The sequence below is a fragment of the Melopsittacus undulatus genome, chromosome 3 (assembly GCF_012275295.1).
Source record: "Melopsittacus undulatus isolate bMelUnd1 chromosome 3, bMelUnd1.mat.Z, whole genome shotgun sequence".
Classification (NCBI taxonomy): Eukaryota; Metazoa; Chordata; class Aves; order Psittaciformes; family Psittaculidae; genus Melopsittacus; species Melopsittacus undulatus.
In genome coordinates this window covers 24,141,238-24,164,108 of record NC_047529.1, presented here as the reverse complement: position 1 = coordinate 24,164,108, position 22,871 = coordinate 24,141,238, and the positions used below count along the sequence as shown (strand labels likewise).

The 22,871-nt window shown below is 40.4% G+C and overlaps 1 protein-coding gene across 1 annotated transcript; it reads right to left on the bottom strand.

Annotated features, from left to right (window-relative positions):
• Nucleotides 1–279: 279 nt before the first annotated feature.
• Nucleotides 280–8,621, bottom strand: NT5C1B (5'-nucleotidase, cytosolic IB). The gene is made up of 6 exons (XM_005143318.3): nucleotides 8,367–8,621; nucleotides 8,128–8,295; nucleotides 5,158–5,287; nucleotides 4,518–4,640; nucleotides 2,684–2,868; nucleotides 280–1,194 (listed from the first exon to the last, which is right to left on the bottom strand). The coding sequence occupies exons 1-6, from the start codon at nucleotides 8,493–8,495 to the stop codon at nucleotides 856–858; spliced, it is 1,074 nt and encodes a 357-aa protein (XP_005143375.3). The 5' UTR covers nucleotides 8,496–8,621; the 3' UTR covers nucleotides 280–855.
• Nucleotides 8,622–22,871: the final 14,250 nt, after the last annotated feature.

The window sequence follows — 22,871 nt, the reverse complement described above, 5'->3', positions numbered from 1 at the left end:
GTAGATTCTCTGCTGTTACAAAGGTATGCTTGAAAGCTTCAGCCTTTGACCCAGCCAAAATACTCACAGCATCTCAGACTTCCACCCAACTCTGCGAAATCTACTGGAACAAAGTCTTTGAGACACCTCGCTCACTCTCAAATTTGGCTGAAAGTGGTCACTTCTGGTTCTAAATATCTGGAGGAGTTGAGGGACTGATTACAGTCTGAGACACTTGATTACACAAACTGCACAGAAAATTGAGCTAAAACCTCCTGACAGAAAAATGACAACGTTCTGTAATTGTAAAGCCAGATTTATTAGAATAGGAAAACAATATAGAAAAATAAAGGGTTCCTGTAAACACAACATAAAAGAAGCTAACATCACACTGGAAGCTGAAACCTTGTGATAACAGATCTACCAGACACATATTTAACAAGCAAACCACAAAGAGGTATACATATGTAAACTCTGCTTTTGGTAACTTCAGAAATAACAGTCAAGGACTAAGATCGTAGCATGTTTTTGGTTATAAATAACCTGCCAGCAGTTTTTTAGAGAAAATACAACTGTTTTCTCTGTTTCTCAAAATATGTCTCAAGCTATAAAAACAATACAAATCTTTTCCTAACATCAAAACCACAGTCTCAGATCCAAACAGGTAAAAAATCTAAATGGCTTAAGAATGCTATTAAAATAACTCTATTAAAAATGTACCTACATTAAAAATATTTCCTCTAAAGGCTGTTCTAGCCAGAAGTTAAATCTTTAACCAGTGTTTACAATATACGAATGTAGAGGTTTTCAGACATAACTATTGCTATACTAGAGGCTGGCTGACTTAAGAACCTTATTGTTAGTTGTGCCACCCAGTCATGCAGCTTTGTGGTATTTCTGAGCAATGCCATAGGGAACATGAGCAGCGATGGTGCCCAGTTTCTGTGCTCCTTCGATGTGAAACATCTGGTCATCAAAGAAAATGTGTGGGCGGATTTTCACGAGGATCGGGCCTTTAGGAGCTCCTGCTAGGAAAAGTGCCTCGTCAATTTCCAGACCCCAGCTACGAAGAGTCTTCAGCACTCTTGCTCCAGAGCTTGCTGCACTTCTGGCTGTGACCAGGAAGGTCCTTATGGGACAATTTAATCGTTCATTTTTGGCATAGAACTTCTTCTGGAGTTTCCCCAGGTCTTCCAGAAAACCTTTCAAAGGTCCCTAAGTAGGAAATACCAGGAGCATATTTAGTATTTGTCCACAGCTCCCTAAATCATTCTTTTGCTTTCTTCAACATTGCTACTGATATACAAGGTTCCCTTCCTAATGATGCGCTACTCAACAAATTCTCTACATGGAAAAAAGTTAAAACCATAATCCTAAATTCTATGATCAGTAAGAAACTGATTCTCAGTAAGGCTTACAAGATCTTCTACAATTCAAAGTCTTTAATTGTAATAAAATGTTCTTTAAAAACACCTAACTCTTTTTACCATGCATTTTTTTTCTGTGCAAAAAACAGCAAAAGAACTTATTACATAGACATCACTAAACTCTTTCCAGATTAATGACAATATTAGAATTATATGATGATTAATACGTGATAGTTTGCATCAAACTGCAATACACTGCACTGTCCAGTGCTTTCATAAATCAACCTTTTATTCTGAATTTATACAATTTTTAACAATAGCAGAATTGTTTGGAGGGTTTTTTCTTCAGTTTAAGCTAATATTTAAATACTTGTAGGTTTTTAGGCAAATGGCATAGTTCTGCTTGGAAATAAGCACAAATATTACCTGTTTCAATAACTGTATATCCCCATGCTTAACATTACCTACACAATCCAATAAGAAAAATAATCAAGGGAATCAGTAATAGGCTTTCCTTTTCCTAATGATACAATTAAAATACAACTCTTAAGTCACTGTCTTATATATGCAGTTTGCTCAGTGAAGTGGGGAACCTGGTAACAGGACTGCAGTGGTGGGCTCTTTTATATCAAACATGCATTTTAAAGATTATCCTTGAAAAAGGAATATCATGGTTTAAACACAATCACACAGTCCCTTGCCCCCCACCTCTTTCTTTCCTTCCCGCTCCACTGCCCCCCCTGCTCCCGGAGGGATGGGGAGGAGAACTGAAAGAATGTAACTCCCACAGGTTGAGATAAGAACAGTCCAGTAACTAAGGTATAACACAAACCACTACAGCTACCACCAATAATAATGTTAAGAGAAATAACAAGACAAGAGAATACGATACCACTCGCTGAAACAAGCCCGACCCAGAATAGAATGAGCTCTGCCAGGTAGCTCCCAGTTACCTCTCCAGGCATGATGTGCTGTGGTATGGAATACCTCTTTGGCTAGCTTGGGTCAGGTGTCCTGTCTCTGCTTCCTCCCAGCCCCCCCTCCTACCTGGCAGAGCATGATACTCACAAAGTCCTTGGTCAGAGTAAACATTACTTAGCAACAACTAAAAACATCAGTGTTATCAGCTCTGTTCCCAGGCTGAAAGTAAAAACACAGTGCTGCACCACCTAGTATGAAGGAGAAAAATTGACTGCTACTGCTAAACCCAGGACAAGGAAATAAATAGGGCAATCATCTTCCACAAAGAAGAATACACTCTGGGGAATATGCAGAAATACAGCAGCAATGAATATTAACAGATGTTTTGAAAATTCATATATTCAGGAAGTACCAACCTGTGCAAGAGGCTTATTTTCATTCAGCTGTTCATGTTCAAAAAATCTATCTAATCCTTGCTCTTTGACAATCTGTTCTGATTCATCAGAAAAGAGAACCGCGTCCCCATCAAACGCCACCCTCAACTGTGTATCTGAGTAAGCAACATCTCTGTTGGCAGTGAACATCGTAGCTGATGCAATGCCTGAAAATACATGAGAGAACCTCAGAGAGCATGTCTTAAAAAGTCATTCATTAAACTGTCAGCAGTTTGGTTCCAATATCTTATTTGTGGTGACATTTATAAATGGTGAGCAGAAACAAGCACTAAAGCTAATGAGTAATGGCTGTTCTGTAACACAAATGCATGGAAACTATCCCATTGGAGGAAATTTTTAGACATGCTTCCTTCCATTTCCATATAACAATATACAGGAACAGTCCCCAAGGTGTGCTGCAAATGAGACATTCCAAGGAGACCACCGAATCAAACTATTTGCTACTTTTTAACTTCTTACAAAACACGTAAGTTGTTTTTTTAAGAGATAACCCCGTTCAAAGTTGAACAGAGGTAAGGAGGTATGTATGTGAGTTCATTTCTCGTAGTATGGGAGAAGACAGGTGTGATAAAGGTAGAGGGTGATTAAGTTCACAGAATCATAGAATAGTTAGGATTGGAAAGGACCTTAAGATCATCTAGTTCCAACCCCTGTGCCATGGGCAGGGACACCTCACACTAAACCATAACATCCAAGGCTTCATCCAACCTGGTCTTGAACACTGCTAGGGATGGAGCATTCACTACCTCCATGGGCAACCCATTCCAGTACCTCACCACCCTCACAGGAAATAATTTCTTCCTTATATCCAATCTAAACCTCTGCTGTTTAAGTTTCAACCCGTTACCACTTGTCCTATCACTACAGTCCCTAATGAATAGTCCCTCTCCAGCATCCCTGTAGGCCCCCTTCAGATACTGGAAGGCTGCTATGAGGTCTCCATGCAACCTTCTCTTCTCCAGGCTGAACAGCTCCAACTTTCTCAGCCTGTCTTCATATGGCAGGTGCTCCAGGCCCCTGATCATCCTCGTGGCCCTCCTCTGGACTTGTTCTAACAGTTCCATGTCCTTTTTATGTTGAGGACACCAGAACTGCACACAATACTCCAAGTGAGGTCTCACGAGAGCAGAGTAGAGGGAAAGGATCACCTCCTTCGACCTGCTGGTCACACTCCTTTTAATGCAGCCCAGGATATGGTTGGCTTTCTGGGCTGTGAGTGCACACTGCTGGCTCATGTTCATTTTCTCATTGACCAACACCCCCAGGTCCTTCTCCGCAGGGCTGCTCTGAATTTCCTTTTTGCCGAACCTTTAGCTGTTCTTGGGATTTCTCCGACCCAGGTGTAGGACCTTGCACTTGTCATGGTTAAACTTCATGAAGTTGGCATCAGCCCACCTCACAAGTGTGTCAAGGTCCCTCTGAATGGCATTCCTTCCCTCTAGCGTATCAACAGAACCACACAGCTTGGTGTCATAGAATAGTCTGGGTTTGAAGTGACCTTCAATGGCCATCTAGTCTAATTCCACTGCAATGAGCAGAGGCATCTTCCAACTAGATCAGGTTGCCCAAAATCAACCATAAGTTGTCTTTATCAGCAGGCTGAACGGTCAGAGAAGAACAGTACAGAGAAATAACCTGAATTTGGCAAAAATAAGTGATAAACTTGCATGATACACAGTTGTGACTTTCTGCATCTGATGAAGCAGGACTAATTTCTGTAAAAGACACACAATATATTCATTTTTTAAATAAGCACAACAGAGAGATGAGACAGGAGAAGAAACTCAATTCAAACCTGCTTCTATAGCTTCTTGCACTTTTTCAGAGTCTGCTGAGAGGTACAAGTTCGTAAGGTATGCAGTCAGGTAACCAACAGGACTTTTTCCTCCCGTCATACAGAAACGTTCAATTGTTAAACCTAAAGTAAGAACAGCACAACAAGGTGTGACTATGCCTTTACACTACAAGTCTGTAAAAGGAATCTGTGAAAAGGTACAGTAGCCTACAACTAACAGTAAACTTGAAAAAAAAAATGTTCACTGTCATTTCAGCAAGTTAGGTTAAAACTGACTACAGTGTTTGATCAGCCCTTGCTTCTTGAGGATTTAAAAAAATACCTCTCAAGACAGCCAAATAGCTGCTGTGAAGGTGTATGTATGATGTTTGGTATTTGGTGGGTTAAATACCAAACAACAAAGAAAGCTTAAGGACTTCTTCTCAGAAATGACACCTGACAGGTTAAATCTAGAGCTCTGGACCAAATTCTGTTCAACGCTATCTTATGCTGACACCCCAAAATACGTATCAGCCTCTGAACAATCTGTGCCAGTATCAAACAAGCTTCTTTCATGAAGGTCAGAACTGGAAAAATGAAATTAATCCATTTTATTATGTAACAGCAGGCAGTTCAACAAGGTAGTATTTATTTTACTTACCATAGTGATTGATGCTGTTTATGAGTCTCACTCCCACCTGGGCATGGTTATTAGTCATCAGGACAATATCAAACCGTTCTTCATCATCAGGGTACAGCTCAAGAAGTCGGGCATTGACATGCTCCAGCGCCTGCAGGTTAAAAATGTGGAAGTCAATAGACAAGTGGAATGTGCCTTCCTTCTAATCACTGTGGGTTTAGTGATAGGAGAGTCCTGAAGGAGAATGTGAAATACTTGAAAATTTAGTTTGATGAACTTGTTTTATTCCTTTCTGCTCTGCTGCTCTCAACAACCATTTGACTGGGTTCACATGAAAGGAAGCAAGTAACTTTCTTTTGATAAGCTATAGAAGTTAATTTTATCACGGAAATCTTTTTTTCTGGGGCACACCATAACCATCCAGAATAAATCAATGCATTGCTGAACATTATGACAATCGGTCAATTTTTTTTCTTGCCCACTTCAAACTTGGACTTCCTTGTTCATCTGAAAATTGTTCTTGTGAAATCAAGGAGAAAGTGTAAAGGTATTTATATGTGCAATTACTTGTTTTGCATGCACAAATGTGAATTTGGGCCACATATTTACGCAAAATTTACTGCCACAGTTCAGGAGGTCAGCTGTCAAAGACTGTCTGTCCTTAAGTAACGAATACAAAACCATATCCTGTCAATCATGATTACCTTTGTGATTTCTAACTGCAGTACTGAATAAGGAAGATTTTGTTTCTAAATCTCTTTAAAGATAATGGGCCAACATGTCATAACCACAGTCTGGCATTCTTATTTCTTCGACCTTGTATCTGCTCATCTCTGTATTCATCTGTTCTCTCTTCTTATTTAGAATCTTACACCTTTGGAGTAAGACTTGCTTTTTGCTCTAGGTTTATACCTCTGCTTTGGGATCTTGGCCCTTGAATGGAATTCTTCTGGATTATGGCAATAAAGTCAACATCATCAAATGGGTTAATTTTCATTAAGGTACTTTAAAAGTCAAGCCAGTCATTATGGATTAAAAACACAGATTTAATAATTCTTGGAATCTCACTATAAAAAGCATGGCTATGTTATGGATGACTGTGCTGAGGAAAACTCTGACCTCGTGTAAGGCCTAGGAAAAATCTCAGTATGTGATCATAACCCATTTCTACTGCTAATACTCTACTACACTGTCAATTTCTTAAAGTATCAGAGAACAGGGGGAGTAGAGATGGGGATGCCATTTTTTGCCCAATGCATGTACACTTTGCTGCCCAAGTAGGTCCTGGCCTGTGATTAAAATTCTTAAGTGTTACAAGCATGAGATAAAATACTTTTAAGTCAGTATCATTAAGATTTCAATAAAGGAATCAAAACAAAAACATATTACTTCTTTTTGCCTTTGTCTTCAACTAGAAATTGTCACCCAACAAACCCACAGTTCTCTAGCCTACTGATTCCTGTGACTAAGCAATTTATAAATCTTTTAAAAAATATAAAGAATCCAAATACCAACCACATACCAGAAGGGAACAGAAGTCAAGGGGCATTTAGCTAGGCACAGGTAACAGCTCTGATTTTCAAAGTGCAAGGGGTTAAACAGTCAAATCTTGCTTATATTCAAAGTGAATTTGACATTGGTATCTAAAAAATCGCTTGAAAACAGCCTGTGCTAGCAGAGCTGCTCTAACAGCTACAGATAGGAAAAGATGCAGCAAATTCACTAGTCAGTCTAGCCTCACTGGTGTACAAAGTGAAATACTTCATGATCACACTTTTATGTTAAAACTACATTTGCAATGGTTGTGCTATTAATGCTCTTAAGAGTTACCTGTTGTATTTACAACAGTATGGGTACTGACATAAGTATTTTTTTCACTCTGTATTACAAAAAAAGTGATCAATGTGGAAGATGCTTTAAATTCCTGAGACTAAACCTGAAGTAATGAAAATATACTTTTAAAACCCAAATCTCTAGCCTTTCTTTGGCCATTTTCCTTATAGAATTATAGGATGGTTTGGGTTGCAAGGGATCTTAAAGATCATCTGGTTCCAACCCCACTGCCATGGGCAGGGACACCTTCTACTAGACCAGGTTGCTCCAAGCCTCATCCAACCTGGCCTTGAACACTGCCAGGGATGGGGCAGCAACAGCTTCTTTGGTAAACCTGTTCCACTGGCATGCCACTCTCACAGTACATGATTTCTTCCTAATAATATCTAAATCTCTTCTTTCATCATAAAGCTGTTCTCCCTTGTTCTATCCCTACACACCCTTGTAAAAAGTCCCTCTCCTGCTTTCTTGAAGGCCCCTTTTACATTTACCTTGTGCACTGAAAGCCAAATATTCCATTTCACCTCTTCTTAAACCCTGTCTCCCAACTATGGGGCGTATTTCTTTTGCTGCTCCTCAAGAACAATTTCCAATGAAAGTAAAGAAAAAAAATAATAAGAATAAAGTAATTTGCATACAGAATCATAGAATCATAAAATGAACGCCATAGTCATACTAGCCCTATTATAAGTGAGACATAAATATGGAATGAAGAACGAAGCTGATTTGTTTTCCTGATTTTGTTTCTTGTGCACCATGCCCAGCAGAACACGCAGGCTGCCCCGTACCAACCCCAGCAGTGCACTGGGGAGCGACGCGGGGCACAACCGCGATGCTGAGGGTGAACTCTGGTCCCGGCGACACGAGCAGTTACGTGACCGCCGGCAGGCGTTCGGCATCAGTGCCGACGGGCGGGAGGGGACCGGAGGGGAGCGCAGAGTGGGGCAGCCGCAAGGCCGTGTCCCCGCGGGGAAGCGCGGAGATGCTGCCGGGCGCTGCGGTCGAAGCGCGATCCCTGCCGCAGAACAGCGTCCCCACATCGTCTCCTCGGGGCACGATTATCTCCGCCCAAAGAGGCTTCGGGCTCCTCCTCTTCCCGAAATTCGGCCTCGCAGCACCCTCCGCTGCCCGTCGCGCTCCCCCGCCCGGTCCGGGTACCTTGACGAAGTAGAACGCCGGTCCGGGTTTGAGAGTGACGTTCTCGTTGTCCTGCTGGTACTCCACGTACTTCTCCACCCCCTGCTCTTCGTAGATCCGCCGCTCCTCCACCATGTCGAAGAGCGCTCGGGAGGAGACTGCTACCGTGATGGCATGCTGGGGCTTGGGCTGCGGAGCGAGACTGGGTTAGCGCCTGGTCGCAGCCCCCGAACCTCCAACCCCCGCCCTTCCGCACTCACCGGCCGGGGTCTCATGGATACTAGGTTGTCGTAGAAAGCCTTCGCCGCCTCCCAGTCCTGCTCGGCCTCCTGCAGCCCGTCCCCCCCCGCCTCGTTGGGCCGGACCCCCTCCGGGCCGGAGCCGCTCATGGTGCCTGGGTCGGCGAGGGACGCGGCAGCCGTTCCGACCGGCGGACGGGAAGTGGTGGCAAGGGCCGGCCGCCTGCCCCCCCTCTGCGCCCCACCCTCTGGCGCTGCCTTCCCTTTCGCTCTGCATCGGCCTGGGCTGCCCGGCCCTGCCCTGGCACGCGGAGGCCCCGCGGGGTAGCGGGGCCGCGACCTCCGCCCTCTCACACGCGAAGGGTCAGCAGGGCCGCAGCATCTCTCATCGGGCGGTTCGTGGGGGCCGGGGCCGCCCTTCCTCCTGGGGCAGCTTGCCCTTCCCAGCCCACGCCGTGACACCGACTGCTCCCTTACCACAGTGCTTGGAGCAGTGCAGCACACAGATACCTAATGATAAGCAGCAGTCTCCAGCGATCATTTTGTCTACACCACTACACTACACTACTTATTGTTTCGCTGCAATGGCTTAGTTGATTTAACTGTGACATATTTCCAAGAGAGCTCTTGCATAATACAGCCATGTTTTTAGCAATCAAAATGATCCGGATGCCAGTGACCTGTGGTCCTTGTTCCACACAGGAACACTGAAAGTGCCTAGAAGAAACATTAATTTGGGTAGTAGGGTCTGGGGTGTATGTAGCACACACAGTGAAGTGTTGTTCTGGTGTGTGGTTTTGGTGGTCCTAAAATAGATTCCCCCCCAGAGCTGTGGGCAGCATCTGTTGTGCATCCTTCTGACATGCTCCCAGCTGCCTCTGCAGGTATGCTTATCTGAACCACAGCAAAGGTCCCCAAACTGATGAGCTTCAGGAAGTAATGGAAAGTGAGGAAGGAAGTGTATTTTCTCCTGAGTTAGCTATGAGGTCTGGCGCAGCAAAAGCACAGTGTTGTCTGTTGTTGGCAGCAAGTGACTCAGTGGTATGTGTAAGTAGGAGTACATGAAAGCACTATCCAAAGGACTCTTCAACCTTTTGAAGGGATACTCTAAACATTGCTTCTGACCCTGGTCACTGCATAATCTTCCTCAGAATGTCTGGTCTTTCTGCCTCAACCCAGTCTCCAGAAAGGAGCATAATTATTTTTGCTACTTTTGCCTGTTTTGTTCTGCATTGGTTTTGTTTTTGTTTTGTTTTGGGTTGTTGTTTTTTCCCCCCAGTGAAAGGCTTATGTAATTACACCATCTGTCCGTCATTCCCCAGTGATGTTCAGTTGCAAACAAATTTGACGGATAAAGATCTCAAAGAGATTTAAATTCTAAAAACGTTTAATGCAAATCAACAGCAATTTGTTGCCCTACTTAATTTGTTTGCTTTTCTGCTATGTAGCAGCAAACCAATGCTCCCTGGCTGATCTGCCATTTCCAAAATCTGCCCTGTTGGTGCCCTGCTAATCAAGGAGGGATCTGGAAGAAGAGAAGTGGTGGAAACTGAGAGGTTAGAGTAAACTGGGAATGGGTGTTGACCATACTGGGGAATGGGAACTGGAAATATAAAGCAAAAGGAGAGGTACTGAGAGTAGCGTATTGAGAAGATAGATGTGAAAAGACAAGGTAGGATCATTGTAGGTGGCTGTTGTCATGGAAAGATGTAAAAGGCATAACATAAACCTAAAAAATCTGATTTTAGTAGCTCTGCCACTGATAGGCATGCTTGTTTTCCTTGGGTTTGATCCTGAATAGTCCACTGAGTATCTCTACTCAGAGCTGTAGCTTATCATATGGTACTGACAACATCAGCTCCCTTTCCCACAGTCTCATCAGACACATCTCCACTTTCCAACCCTCTTCCTGTGCAGCTGGAAGCCTGTCAACCAGCCTAAGCACCCAGGCTGAGCCTGGAAAAAGGGTTCAAGCCACAGAACAGCTGCTCCTGGTCCCACAGTCACCATGGTCCTGCTCAGAGATTTCAGCATCAGTCTAAGAAGGTGATCTCTAAGAAGAGGCTACTCCTGGTTAAATGCTGCTGGTCAATCCCTTGCCCATGGAGAAGAGGGCTAAAAAAAACCAGGAAGAATTAGGAACCAGTTCTCTGGTGGCTACAAAACTGAACTCTCATCTCTGTGTGAACTTGTGGCTATACATTTCCCAGAGACGTGCACAGGCTAAATGCCTGTTGTGCTGTGTTCTCTACCACCTTGCATCTACTCAGGAGCAAAATCAAAGGTCCTTAAGCATGTTCTTTATTTTTGTTCCCCCCTCCCTGTCTGCCCGAGAAAAGACACATCACTTGAGTGATGAAGACTCTTTTTAACCTTTGCAAGACACCTGAAAACTCAAAAGATGGTAACTTGGTACTGGGCCCAGGCAGTGCTGTTGAAGTGCTGCTGCTGAAAGCAGTGCTATGCTAACATAAATATTTTCCTCGCCAGACCCACATGATATCTCTACATAGCACTCAGCTGTGTGAACATATGCACTGAACTGAGATGTCTCTGTTCTGTGCTCAGTTGCTTGCTGCTGACATACCCTCCATTTCCTCTTTTGCTGAAGATTGTGAACTGAGGGCCCAACATAAAAGCCTTCCAGCTTCAGCACCTTATAAATGAAATCTTGACTTTCCAAATGCAGAGTGTAGCAGCCTTATCTACATGTAAAATATGTAGTAATGCACATGGGTTTCCAAGAAAGAGCAGTGTCTTGCTTTTACTAAATCTCCTGGGGAGTCTGAGAAATAGGAATAGATCCAAAATTAAATGACTTCACGGTTTCTGAGCTAAGCTAGAAAGGAAAGGAATTTTCTGCTATTGCCCACTGATTTGTAGGGCACTTGCACTTAAACAAACAAAAAAAGAATGTGTGTTGCTATCTTTGTATGTACTTTTTTTTAGAGTAAGTGTGCAGAAAAGTAAGTCATGCACATAATCTGAAGTCTTGTATAAATATTCAAATGAGAAAGTTCTGCCTGAGCTGCCAGTAATTTTCCTATGTTAAGAACAAGCCATATTTTGATATGCTTTTGTTCAAGAAGGATCTCATAGTGCATTACTAATAATAAAAAAAGAGAAAAGTTCTGGTTGGGGTTTGTTGGTTTTTTTTCTCCTTCATTTGATACCTACATCTATCTGCTGCTGTGGCAAAATGTGTGACGACACTGCCAAATCTGACCTGGTAGATAAATAATTTTGAAAACCCTCCTGTTTGTAGATAATAGAAGTGCTTTTAATGCAACCCTGGAATTCAAGACCTGATTCATTAAAAACAGTTACCAAGTGATTTTCAACATAGAATCAGAGAATCAGCTAGGTTGGAAAAGACCTTTACCAAGGCCATCAAGTACAACCATTGCCCCGGGACTGCCAAGACCACTGTTAATCAATATCACTGAAGGCCTCAGCCTCATCTACACAGTTTTTGAACACTTCCAGGGATGGTGATTCCACCAGTTCCTTGGGAAGTCTGTTTCAATACCTGATCACCCTCTCTGTGAAGAAATTTTTCCTAATATCCAATCTAAACGTGTTTCCTACAAATCCTCAGTGTGGATCTTAGGCAATCTGTATTCCTTTGATTGCCTGCCTCCTTTTGACCCAATTTAGTTTTAACGTGAGTACAAATGACAAAAGAGTATTTGGATGTGTGCCAAAGATGTGCATGATGAAGCTGCGTCATGCCTTGAAGGCGTATATATTTCAGCTGAAGAAATCTTCCTATTGCATTATTCACTTCCCCTTTTCGTCTTACATCTCATGATGCTTTTTAATTCATCTAACAGTTGTTCAGATTGTTTCGGTCCCTCCTCAGCAGTGTTTTCCATTGTCTCTCTTTTCCTTCTTTCCCTTTCTTCACAATGGGTTTGTGCCAGAAAACAAGAATGCAAAAACCTGGGCATCACATTGTAATCTATAGCAACTTTCTTGTGTCTTTTCCTGGCTTTGCTTTGCTGCTGGTCTTTAATGATATGTTCATTTGCAAGAGCCACATAAATTACTTAATGTTTTTTTAAGGTGATCTGTTTCATCTCCATCACTTAAAGCAGTCATTCCAGTGTTCAAGAAAGGTTAAGTGACAAGGAAAGTTGAATCCAACATAAGTACAGGGGATTGCTACAGAAGAAGCATAAGGTTCACTGACCTGTCATCTCTTTTTCCTAAGGAATCCTGTTTAATTTTTTCTATTCCTTATCCTTGTCAGGATAAAATCTGCCAAGTTGAGTCTTCAGCTTTTTGGAGATTTCTTCTCTCTAGAGGGTTTCACACGCAAATATATATATATATAAGGAAAATATAATCTGCAACATCATCTTTTTAGAACTGAACTGTCCTAACTTTTCTGAGCTGAGCAACAAATTAGCTTTCTTTACCCTAAGAAAGGCTTATCACATGATTGCAGTGTTTCAAAACGTATCAGGAATTCTGAAATTCAGATCAAATACTATTTTAACCTAGATATTAACTGAAAAGGTTGGAAAACAGTGCATTAGCTCCAATGCTGAATATGCCTGCCCCTTCTAGTAGTTTTCCACAGGGAAAATTAAGACATATTCAGTGACTTCTCTAACAGTAGAGCAGGAGTCCAGCTTCAAGCAAACTTGACCATCTCCTCAGGAATGTTGAGTAAGATAAACATGACAAGATTACAATCTTTTTGCAAGTTTATGATCAGAAAAGGCTCAATAAAAGAGCACATATGCCATCACAAAATATTTGAATATTTGCGTTGGTGTTTTTGAGCTGGAAAATAATCAGTAATAAAGGCATAACTTCTGTTGTTCTTTTTTTTAAAAGTAAACCAACAGCAATAGCAGGAGCAATGATAGGCTTAGCTGGACAGGATTTGATTATTGCAGTGCTGGGATTACTCTGTGGCACTTCCACAGCAAAGTAAAAAGTAAAGAAAAGGTGCACTGCAAGAAGGTTTATCCCTGTTCCAAGCTCAATCAGAAGAATATTAGCATTAAAAAATAACCACACATAAGATGGAAGGTAGATAAATTATACACAAATCCCTATGGGCTTCCTAGGTCCTACTGAATAAAAAGTACAATATAATTTAAAAAGTTAAATTCAGCTCTGTATATTATAGACAGTTAAGTATTTTTCATTATGCACCAATTATCTCTTTAATAACAGAAATAAATGGAGGCGCCAGTCACGCAAACAGCTCCACACAGGGACATGTCTGTGCAAGACTGAGACCTAATGTTGAAATCCTATTGATTCATTTTAGCATAACAAAAGAAGTCAAATTATTCTAAAATTCACTCTGGTAATTGCATGTTTGATTCTGCATTAAATACCCATGATTTAGCTATTAGGTTGTGCTAGCTTCCAGAAGGGTTCAAGTTAAGTATTAAATTAGGTTAAAATCTTTAATAAGAAAATCATATTGAAAAAGATTCTTAGGTCATGTTTTTGTGTGCTTGTACAGAATACCGTTGATATATCACTTAATCCCAGCTGCGCTGTGCTAGTTATGGTTTTTAAAAAAATGAAAGAACAAGCAAGACTGTTTGATGTGTTTCTCCTCCCCCCCTCTGAGGCATATGTAGAAAATTCATTCAAGCAAAGTGTGGTTTCCCACCCATTTCCTAAATGGAAGAAGGTATCGAGTGATGTGTGTGCTTGAGTGACACCACAGCCCCTGATGCTACAGTTGATCAGTCCCATGGGCTTTGATCAGCTGTAGCAACAACAAAGCAGAACCATCAGAGGAAAAACCTCCACTGAATTGTGTTGCAGCAGTGACAGCCTGTCACACATATGTAGAGAAAGACAGATTTTCTGTTTTGCTAAAACAGAATATCTGCCTTTTCTCTTTACATGCAAAAGAAATCTCATTCTAGCCTTACCCTATAGTTTAACCCACATATAATGGGACCTACATAGCAGACTAGGAAACATGATTTTTGTTTAGATAGCCAGCTGTCCTGCTACTGTCCTTGAAGAAAAAGCCTATTTGTTTGTGATGAGCATGTGAAAAAAATATATTTTCTACACACTCCTAGGCAATGAAGGCTAGGGGTAGAGTCAGAAAATGCACAAATAGCTCCAAGCTAGGGGTGTGGAACAGTGTGATTATAGCTGTTAGTAAAAGAGACAAGCTTTAATTGCATTGAGAGTGCTTTAGACTGCACAGTTACCATGCAGTTCCAAGAAAAGGATTGTAAGTGATTAGTGAAGTGCTCTTGAGGGGGAAAGAGAAGCCAGAAGTGTAAATACAAGAAGAGATTTAGGGCTTCTCTAAGCTATGGCTTCAACCCTGTCAGCAACCTGCACACAACATCTCTGTTATTTAAGTTACGATGTGATTCTGTTTTGCAGGGAATGTATATCCCATTTCTGGTTCAAGTCTTCTCCTTTTGGCAAGTTAAGCATTTGGGACAAAATGAGTAAAGACCAAAAGTGATGATAATGTATTACTGTTTATGTTATGCTAGTTTCCAAGGGCCTTAAAAAGCCTTGGGGAGCTGTTGTATGTGATGCTGTAAGAACACACAGGATGGTGGTCCCCATATGACATCCCTCCTCCCTTCTTGAGTCCTCTCAGTAGAAGGAAGATTATTCTTGCAGACCTCTCCAAGCCCAAACATTAAGTGTGAGGCTTGCACAGATGCCCCTCTCCGCATGCTTTCCCACAGTCAGACTGCTGTCTTGTGCATTTGCAAAACACTGTATCAGTCCCTCTCCTGCATTTGGCCTCCACACGGCCCCCAGCACTCCTTGTGCTATGGCTTCTTTTGTCCTGTTAACTTAAGTGTTCCTTGGACATGTTCACTAGTTCACAATGTGCATGCATTGGGATAGAAAATACTCCAGCTGTCTGCTTTTAGTTCCTTTGAAAGAGATTTTTGAGTTGTATTATTTACATCAAAGCAGTATTTACATGTCTCTGTTTTGAATATTTTTCATGAGGGTATGGAAAGATATCAATATGAGCAGCAATGGCAAGACTAACAGTAATAAGATAAAAGCAATGTTTCCAGTAGGAGGCTTTTATGGTGTGTAGTTCCTTATCACAAAACCCAACCCTCGTTTTATGTGGTGCTATACGATTACAAAACTAAAAGATGAACACAATGGGATTTCAGTAGGCCATAGACCGGATAACTGGGTGATCAGCTTCAGCTCCTGACTTTGAGCAAAACACACAAACTGGCCTGCTTTTATCCTATTTTCCCTCCTGTACAGAAATTTCAGGGTTAGATGCAGTTGTGTTCTTTCTCTGTAGAGAAAAAGGTATGTGTAGAAGGCAGTTCATTCCACTGCAGGTTTAAATTGCACCCTGGATGCTCTTCTCTTTCATATGAGAGCCTAAGCTGACTGAGGTCAATGCCTGTAGTCAATGTGTGTGTAATGCTAGTGCATTGTGGGGGGAATGAATCCAGATCTCTGAATAGAAGACATTTAAACAAGGTTAATATTTAGTTTCTCCAAAGATACTGTAGGAATTCTAACCTTCCTGCAACCCCTGTATGGACTCAAAAGCTAGAAGCTACAGGCTTACCAAAGATGAAAGATCTATGAGAACTGCAGTCAAAGATAATCCAAGGATCTTCACCCAAGGATCTTCAAAGCAGCTATGTTGGGTACTGGTATGTCAATGTGGCAGCAGTAAAACACATAGCACAACTAGCAAGTGTTTTTGTAACTTTATAACCTGGGCTGGCCCAAAGCTGCTGTGTCTGTTCCTATAAGTACTGAATAATTCAGGTTTGTCCTCATGAGCTGTATTACCACCTTGGCAACCTTCTGCGGTGTGAGCATACCTCAGCAAGTAGTTTCTGTTCTTCTGAAATACATATTCTGTGGTTTGTTGGGCTTGTATGTGTATTACTGTGTGGAATTCAGTGGTCTTTGACATGAGGGAGGCTATTCAAGTTGATAGGAAGGGTTGTTCATGTGTTTAGACATGGTGAATCACTGAGATGGGATTGAGTGGAGTGTTTGGAAAGACTCAGACTGAAAGACTGTGAGCATGCAGAGAGCAGCACTCTGATAGTTCCCAATGGCCTCTTCATCTGGTGATGGTTGGCACTATCACCAGATTTGCTGGTTCTTTGTTCATAGTGCCAACCACTGCCTGCATTTGGTTTTAATTAAATTGCACTGAGTGTTTTTGTGACCTGCAGCCATATCCTCTTAATACTGCCCTTCTGCTGTCAAAGGCTGAAAAGATTATTGTAAATCAGGACTTATGTGATGCTGGAGTGCAACTCCTGAGTCAAAAGGCTGACTGGTCCTGACCTCATCGTCTAGGAGCATTACTGCAATATCCACTGCTAGGCACGAGTCACAAAAGTGAGGCTGAAAATCTGGTGCTTGACTAAATTTTGATTTGGGTAGCTAAATGGTATAATACACTGCATAGAAAGTAGAAAAAGCAATGAAGAATAAGAAAAGATTTCCCAAGTCTATTTCCTTGAGTTCACAATAATATGAATATATACACAACTTTTCTTGCCTCCGTGGTAGGGAATTTTTATAGCCTTTATTTTGGTGAGATGGTTTCCCCACTGCCTCCAGCTGTCCTTCTCTGCATCTGTTGCAATTCCAATAAGCCTTATGTGAACCAAGAAGCACAAAATTTCATTGAGTATACCAACATCTTACCAGGACTTCTTGGAATTACATTTATCCAAATACTGAATGTGCTATTCAGATTGTTGCAGATGGCTATGGACAACCTGTTCATCAAGGTTCTGTATAAACTGACATAAGCCAAATGCAGTGCTTCAAAAAGCTGCCAGTAAGCAATTGAACAGGAAGAAGAAATCTGTGCTTCTTCTAAGCCTTGACTAGTGTGTCAGTCAGTATATATTCATAGTATTTTAGGCATATATAGTAATAAACATTGTTTCTTTCTTAATGGCTTTTGTTAACCACTGAGATACTAGATTTCTTGTTCTTTTTCTTAAGCTCATGATCTTGTACCTTGTACCATTATATTTCATCTAATTTTTAATCTGCTAGCTTTCAAGGTCATTTAACCTTACTTAACAAATAAAAGCAGATCTGATAAAATCTGTTGACTTCTCAAAATCAGGAAAGATTTTGGTTAATTACTAAGATCATCAACAAAAATTAAGTTAAAATCAGATTAATGATCAACTCGGGAGCAATTAACAGTAGCCAATGAGTTTCCACATGTCCCATTTAGTAGTTCCTTCCCCACCTTAAATTCTTTTAATAACATCAGTTTTTATATAATAAGAAAACTATCCAGTCATAAAATTTGGTGTCATATCACATAACCCAAATCCACTTTTCCATAGACCTTCAAATTTAGTTTTTAAGTAATTCCTCTATATAAAAATCAGATATTAATGAAAAAAGTTTATTTGTGCATGATCTGCCTTTGTTATGTAAATGAATGTGATTTTTCTTTATTTTTAGTTTTGACTTTGAATACTACTTAGTATCTTCAATTTATTTTCAGCTGACTCAACTAACAGTTATTTGATAAAAAGCTGTATTTATACAGCTATCTCTGTAGATATTGCTTTTCTAATATCCTCACCATTTATATTAATCAAGTAATAATAACATTACTTCTTATCCAGCCAGGAAGTGTGCGATGAAATCTGTTGTTTGTCAAATCCAGAAGTAATTAGTGCTTATCATTACTGGTACCATTTGTTCTCCAGCCTGTATCCATTACTTCCTACCATAATGACACAGTTCCTGGTGATACTTACATCTCTAATAATATCACAGCTATTTGGATTTAGTATTTCTCACTGTCTTCTCTAATCAGTTTTATAGTTTTTCTTCTCACACATCATCCCCTTCCACATTACATCTTTGAGTTAAGGTGCATGATCAAAATTCTGTCTTTCCTGCTGGTAGTGAGATAGTTTCATCAGAATTTCTCTCTTAAGGAAGTAGCTTCTCTGTCCCAGAAGAGACTCAAATGAGCAACAGCAGAAGTGTTGTGACAAGGGGCTGTATACAGCCCCATGGAAATTAAATCTTTAACAATTAATAGACTATCTCAGAAATGGAAAATTACATGTTCTGTTGCCTACAAATTCTTTTGAAAGGGAAAGGGTGCACTATATCTGGGCAGGAGATTTCCTCTGATCCTGTAAGAATTGTCTAAGTTAGAAACCCTGTGTATAATTCCCTTAGATGTCCAGTTCAGCTGAATTTCACCGATTTATCCTCGCCAGTTATTAATGTCAAAAAGATACCGCTTAGAGTGGGTGTGCGGGGTGCTGCAGAATCTTGTATTATTTTTGTAGTTTGCCTCACCATAAGAGCTTCTGAGGAGTACAGAAGCATTGATAAAAAAAGAAAAAAAGGTTGTGATAATCTAGAATAGATTTTACTGATTTTTTTTTTTCTGTGAATATGGTGAGGCGCTGGCACAGGGTGCCCTGAGAAACTATGGCTGCCCCATCCCTGTCAGTGTTCAAGGCCAGGTTGGATGGGGCTTTGAGGAATGTGGTCTAGTGGAAGGTGTCCCTGCCTGTGGCAGGGCTTGGAACTAGATGAGGTTTAAGGTCCCTTCCAACCCAAACCATTTCATGATTCTATGATATGATTCTATGTTGGCAGAAGGTTTAGGGGCATCCAGGTGAGTACTTAATATGCTCAGTATAGATTACGTCTTCAGCATATTCTTGGTAAGTGAAGTATGTCTCCCCTGAGCATGTGTAAACAGATTTTCCAAAGCCTCAAAATTTGGCAAATTTAAATTGATTTTCAGAAGTATAGTCAAAGTTCCTTCAAAATACTAATGTGAGCCAAACAATATATTGTTCCCATACTACATTCTAGGAGGCAAAAGAAAAATTTTGATGAAATAACTTTCTGAAATGCCTTTTCTCAGTCCAGGTTGAATTCAGAATAATAATAATTAAAAAATTGCAAACAACTAAAGTTTGGCAAAGTGGAAACTATTAGCTTAAACTGTAGTTATTAATCCATATCCTGCCAACAATGTATGAACTTGAAAATGGGAGAACTTTGCAGCTGAATAAAAAACTGTGAAATAACTGGTAGCCATATTCTTGGGTTTTATTTGGTGCCAAGAAAAAGACTCTCAATAGCAGGCCTTGCACTGCATGTGATTCTGATAAAATGTAAAAGAGAAGTATCCAATTAAAGTATACTACAAAAAAATAGATAAAATTAGTCTTTCAGAGAATTTGGACACCAGTTTCATAATATGTCCCAATAAAGAATATTGCAAAAATATGTGAAAACAGCAACCAGAAAGTTTGTTGTACTAACAGTTCTGATATTTTACAAAAAAAAAAAAGAAAAAAAAGAAAAAAGAAGCTGTAATAGGCACATGTTTTCCTATAAGCTACTATGAGATATTTTTTGCAAAAGGGACTCATGGTGTGTTTCATCATTAGGCAGTTCAAGTCCTGTTACCATTTCAAAACACTTCTTCCTTTTTCAAGCTCTAGAATTAAACTGAGATCATAAAAACTCCTTGTAGATTCAGCTATTAAAAATAAATAAATAAGAAAAATGTAGATCTGCTTGCATCGGATCCTTTGCATCTTCCACTAAAATTACAGAGATGCTTCAAGTCTCCATGTCTCCCTCTGCACCTGCCAGGGTCACTCAAACTTCAAAGCACCCATGCTGTGCTGGAACAGCAGCTCCTTATGCCATGATGCCACTGAGAGTAAGTAGCCAAGCATCAGGACCACCAGGACACCTGATTCCAGCTTGTGTAACTCTTTGCAGTGCAATGGCTGCTTTAATTTTTTGAGAATGCATGTTGAATGGTTGGTAATGTTTATGGAATGAGTAATAAAACTAGAAAGTTTCTGGTACTCTAGCTCCTTTCCAGGAGAGCCATCTCCTTTCCATTAGTGGTGAGACTGAAAATTCCTTCTCACTCTTCCCATTGGATTTTAGAGTCTTACTGCATGACCTTATGGAGAATGAATGAAAACAACATCTAAGGCCTTTTAAAGTGTGTTTTTCTGCACTCAGCCACTGCTAGAGTAATAACTATATAATGTTTTTAGTTTCACATTTTCTGCCAGTGACTTTCCTACTATTCTAGGACTGGCTTGGCCTTTTACTTTGTATTTATTTTGAAAGGTCGCAACATACTTAAGGAAAACAAACAAACAAAAAAAAAAAGCAGAAATATTTATATTATAAAGTAGTAAATGTGTAAAATATATTTGTAATATAAATCATGAAGACCAAATGCATGATTATTGTTTCTCTACTGAAAATGTAGAGTTTGAAAATGCAAACAAATCTGTTAAGGAAGGCATATGTGTTAAAATGGCTTGCTCACATTCAGAAGAAAAGAACTCACACATTGGATCACTAATGCAGAATTCTGTCTTTGGGTGTTTATTTTCCCCAGTTTTTTTAAATGCAGACATGTGAAATAGTTGGAATATAACTGTGAAAGGAAGGTAAATTGCGGAAGGAAATCCAAGCACAGAGCTGGAATGTGATGTAAGGCCACAGTCATGTTAAATATATTGAGAGAATGGTATTGCAGCTGGTGCTAATGAGAAAAAAACAGGAAGCAAAGCCTTCATAAACTTGACCATTAAGAAATGCTCTTGTAGCACGACATAGAGTACAAGCCATGATACTTCCACTTACATTGACTGGTTTATAAAGCCCAAGCTGAATAGTTTGGAGGTGCTTAATTTTTCTGATGCTTATAGAATCATAGAATAGGGTTGGAAAGAACCTCAAGATCATCAAGTTCCAACCCCCCTGCCATGGGCAGGGACACCTCACACTAAACCATATCACCCAAGGCTTCATCCAACCTGGCCATGAGCACTGCCAGGGATGGAGCATTCACAACATCCCTGGGCAACCCATTCCAGTACCTCACCACTCTAACAGTAAAGAATTTATTCCTTATTTCCAGTCTAAACCTCTGCTGTTTAAGTTTCATATGTATATTACGGCTATTTGCTAAAAAACTTAAGTTTGAACTGTCATGCTAGGATCAAGACTAGGCAGAAGATTTCTGTATCCAGGACTCTGGAGACACCTTTATCTATGTGGCCTCAGTAGTTAACTGTACCAGGGCAGATAGGGCACAGAACAACAAAGCAATATTATTGTTAGTGATATCTCCATTATTTAGCAAAGGTAGCTTCATGCTCATTGACATATCACCCCTTTCCCAACATGTCTATTAACATCTATTGACTTCTGGAAAAAATATGGAGATAACAAGGTGATTTTATATGACTTTTTTCTATATTTCTTCCTAATCTCCTGACAATGAAATATATCATCTGAGTTTTACACTTCAACAGAAACATTTCTCTAAAAGCATGTTTTCCTCCTCCACTGAGATGATCAGAGTCCTGGCAGAGCTGCGGTCTGTCCAAGTGCCAGCAGAGAAGCTCCATCCTGATAGAATACTTAAAGCTTCTTGTCTAATGGATGATGGTGGTGCCAGTACTTGTGTCTTCTAGGAGATAGGAATGTCGGTCTCACGCTGCAGCAGGATTTCTTTCCCTTTGCAACAGCTTTGAGGAGCAGCAGTGGTGGCATTGATCCCAGCTGCTGCTGCCCAGCTGAATGCCAAGACAGATAAACTGTGGGATGATCTTAGTGGTTCCTCCATGAAGTAGTAAGATAAACACAAGAAACATAAGGAGATATTAAAGAGGAGATGATAATCCAGGCTGAACTTTATCAAAGGGAAAACTTGCCCTGGAGGACTTGCCAAAGTAAATCTCTTTGATGCCAATGGTTTAAGCAAAGACATTCACCTTAATCTACTCTGTGGTGACCTGTTCTTCTGATACAGAGAATAATTTTGTATGTTTTAGAATTGCTGTGGTCTGCAAATCCTCCAAACCTAAAATAAGTACTTACAGTGTTCCCGCTTCACCACTCTTATCTTAAAGTCACCTACATTTCTCTTGAATTTAATACTTAATACCTTTAGACTTTGCTGCTTGAAAAGACTTCACTGGCTTGTGAAGGACAGATTAAAAAATGCATGTTCTCATTAACAAGTCCTATGTGCCTGTGCTAAAAGGGATAACATCTAATAAAATGATTGACCCACAAGTACATGCCTAAAGGGTAGTACAAAATGGAGAGGAAAAGATGAGTGTTTAGCTGTTGAAATTAGCATTTTCACTTAGATTGACCTTTGTGCCAGTTTGCCACCCTAGACATTTTCAGTTTGGTTTATTTGTGTTACAGTAGTAGTGACAATGTAGTTAAATTTAGCCTCTGAAAACAGGATCTCTGCCTGTTTCATTTGTATTCTACTGTTCTTTCATTAAACATTTCTTCATCTTTGCAGAGCCAAATTCTTACAATAATAAATCAGAGACACCTAAGGTTCTTGCCAAGCCAAATATCTACAGTTTCTGGCAATTATGTAATTTCCAGATTTGCTACAATGACTCTTGCTGATAAGTCAATTGTCATAAAAAGAAATGTTCCAGACCAATCTTTATTAGGGTGCCCTTCACTGATCTGTGTAAAATAATCCCC

What these genes read in the sequence shown, in the direction of transcription:
- NT5C1B (XM_005143318.3), bottom strand. Translation starts at nt 8,495, where the DNA reads ATGAGCGGCTCCGGCCCGGAGGGGGTCCGGCCCAACGAGGCGGGGGGG. An exon ending in TATCCATGAGACCCCGGCCG is followed by an intron (nt 8,296 to 8,366) that starts GTGAGTGCGGAA and finishes CTCGCTCCGCAG; the next exon opens with CCCAAGCCCCAGCATGCCAT. An exon ending in GCAAGAAGCTATAGAAGCAG is followed by an intron (nt 2,869 to 4,517) that starts GTTTGAATTGAG and finishes ATGTATTTTCAG; the next exon opens with GCATTGCATCAGCTACGATG.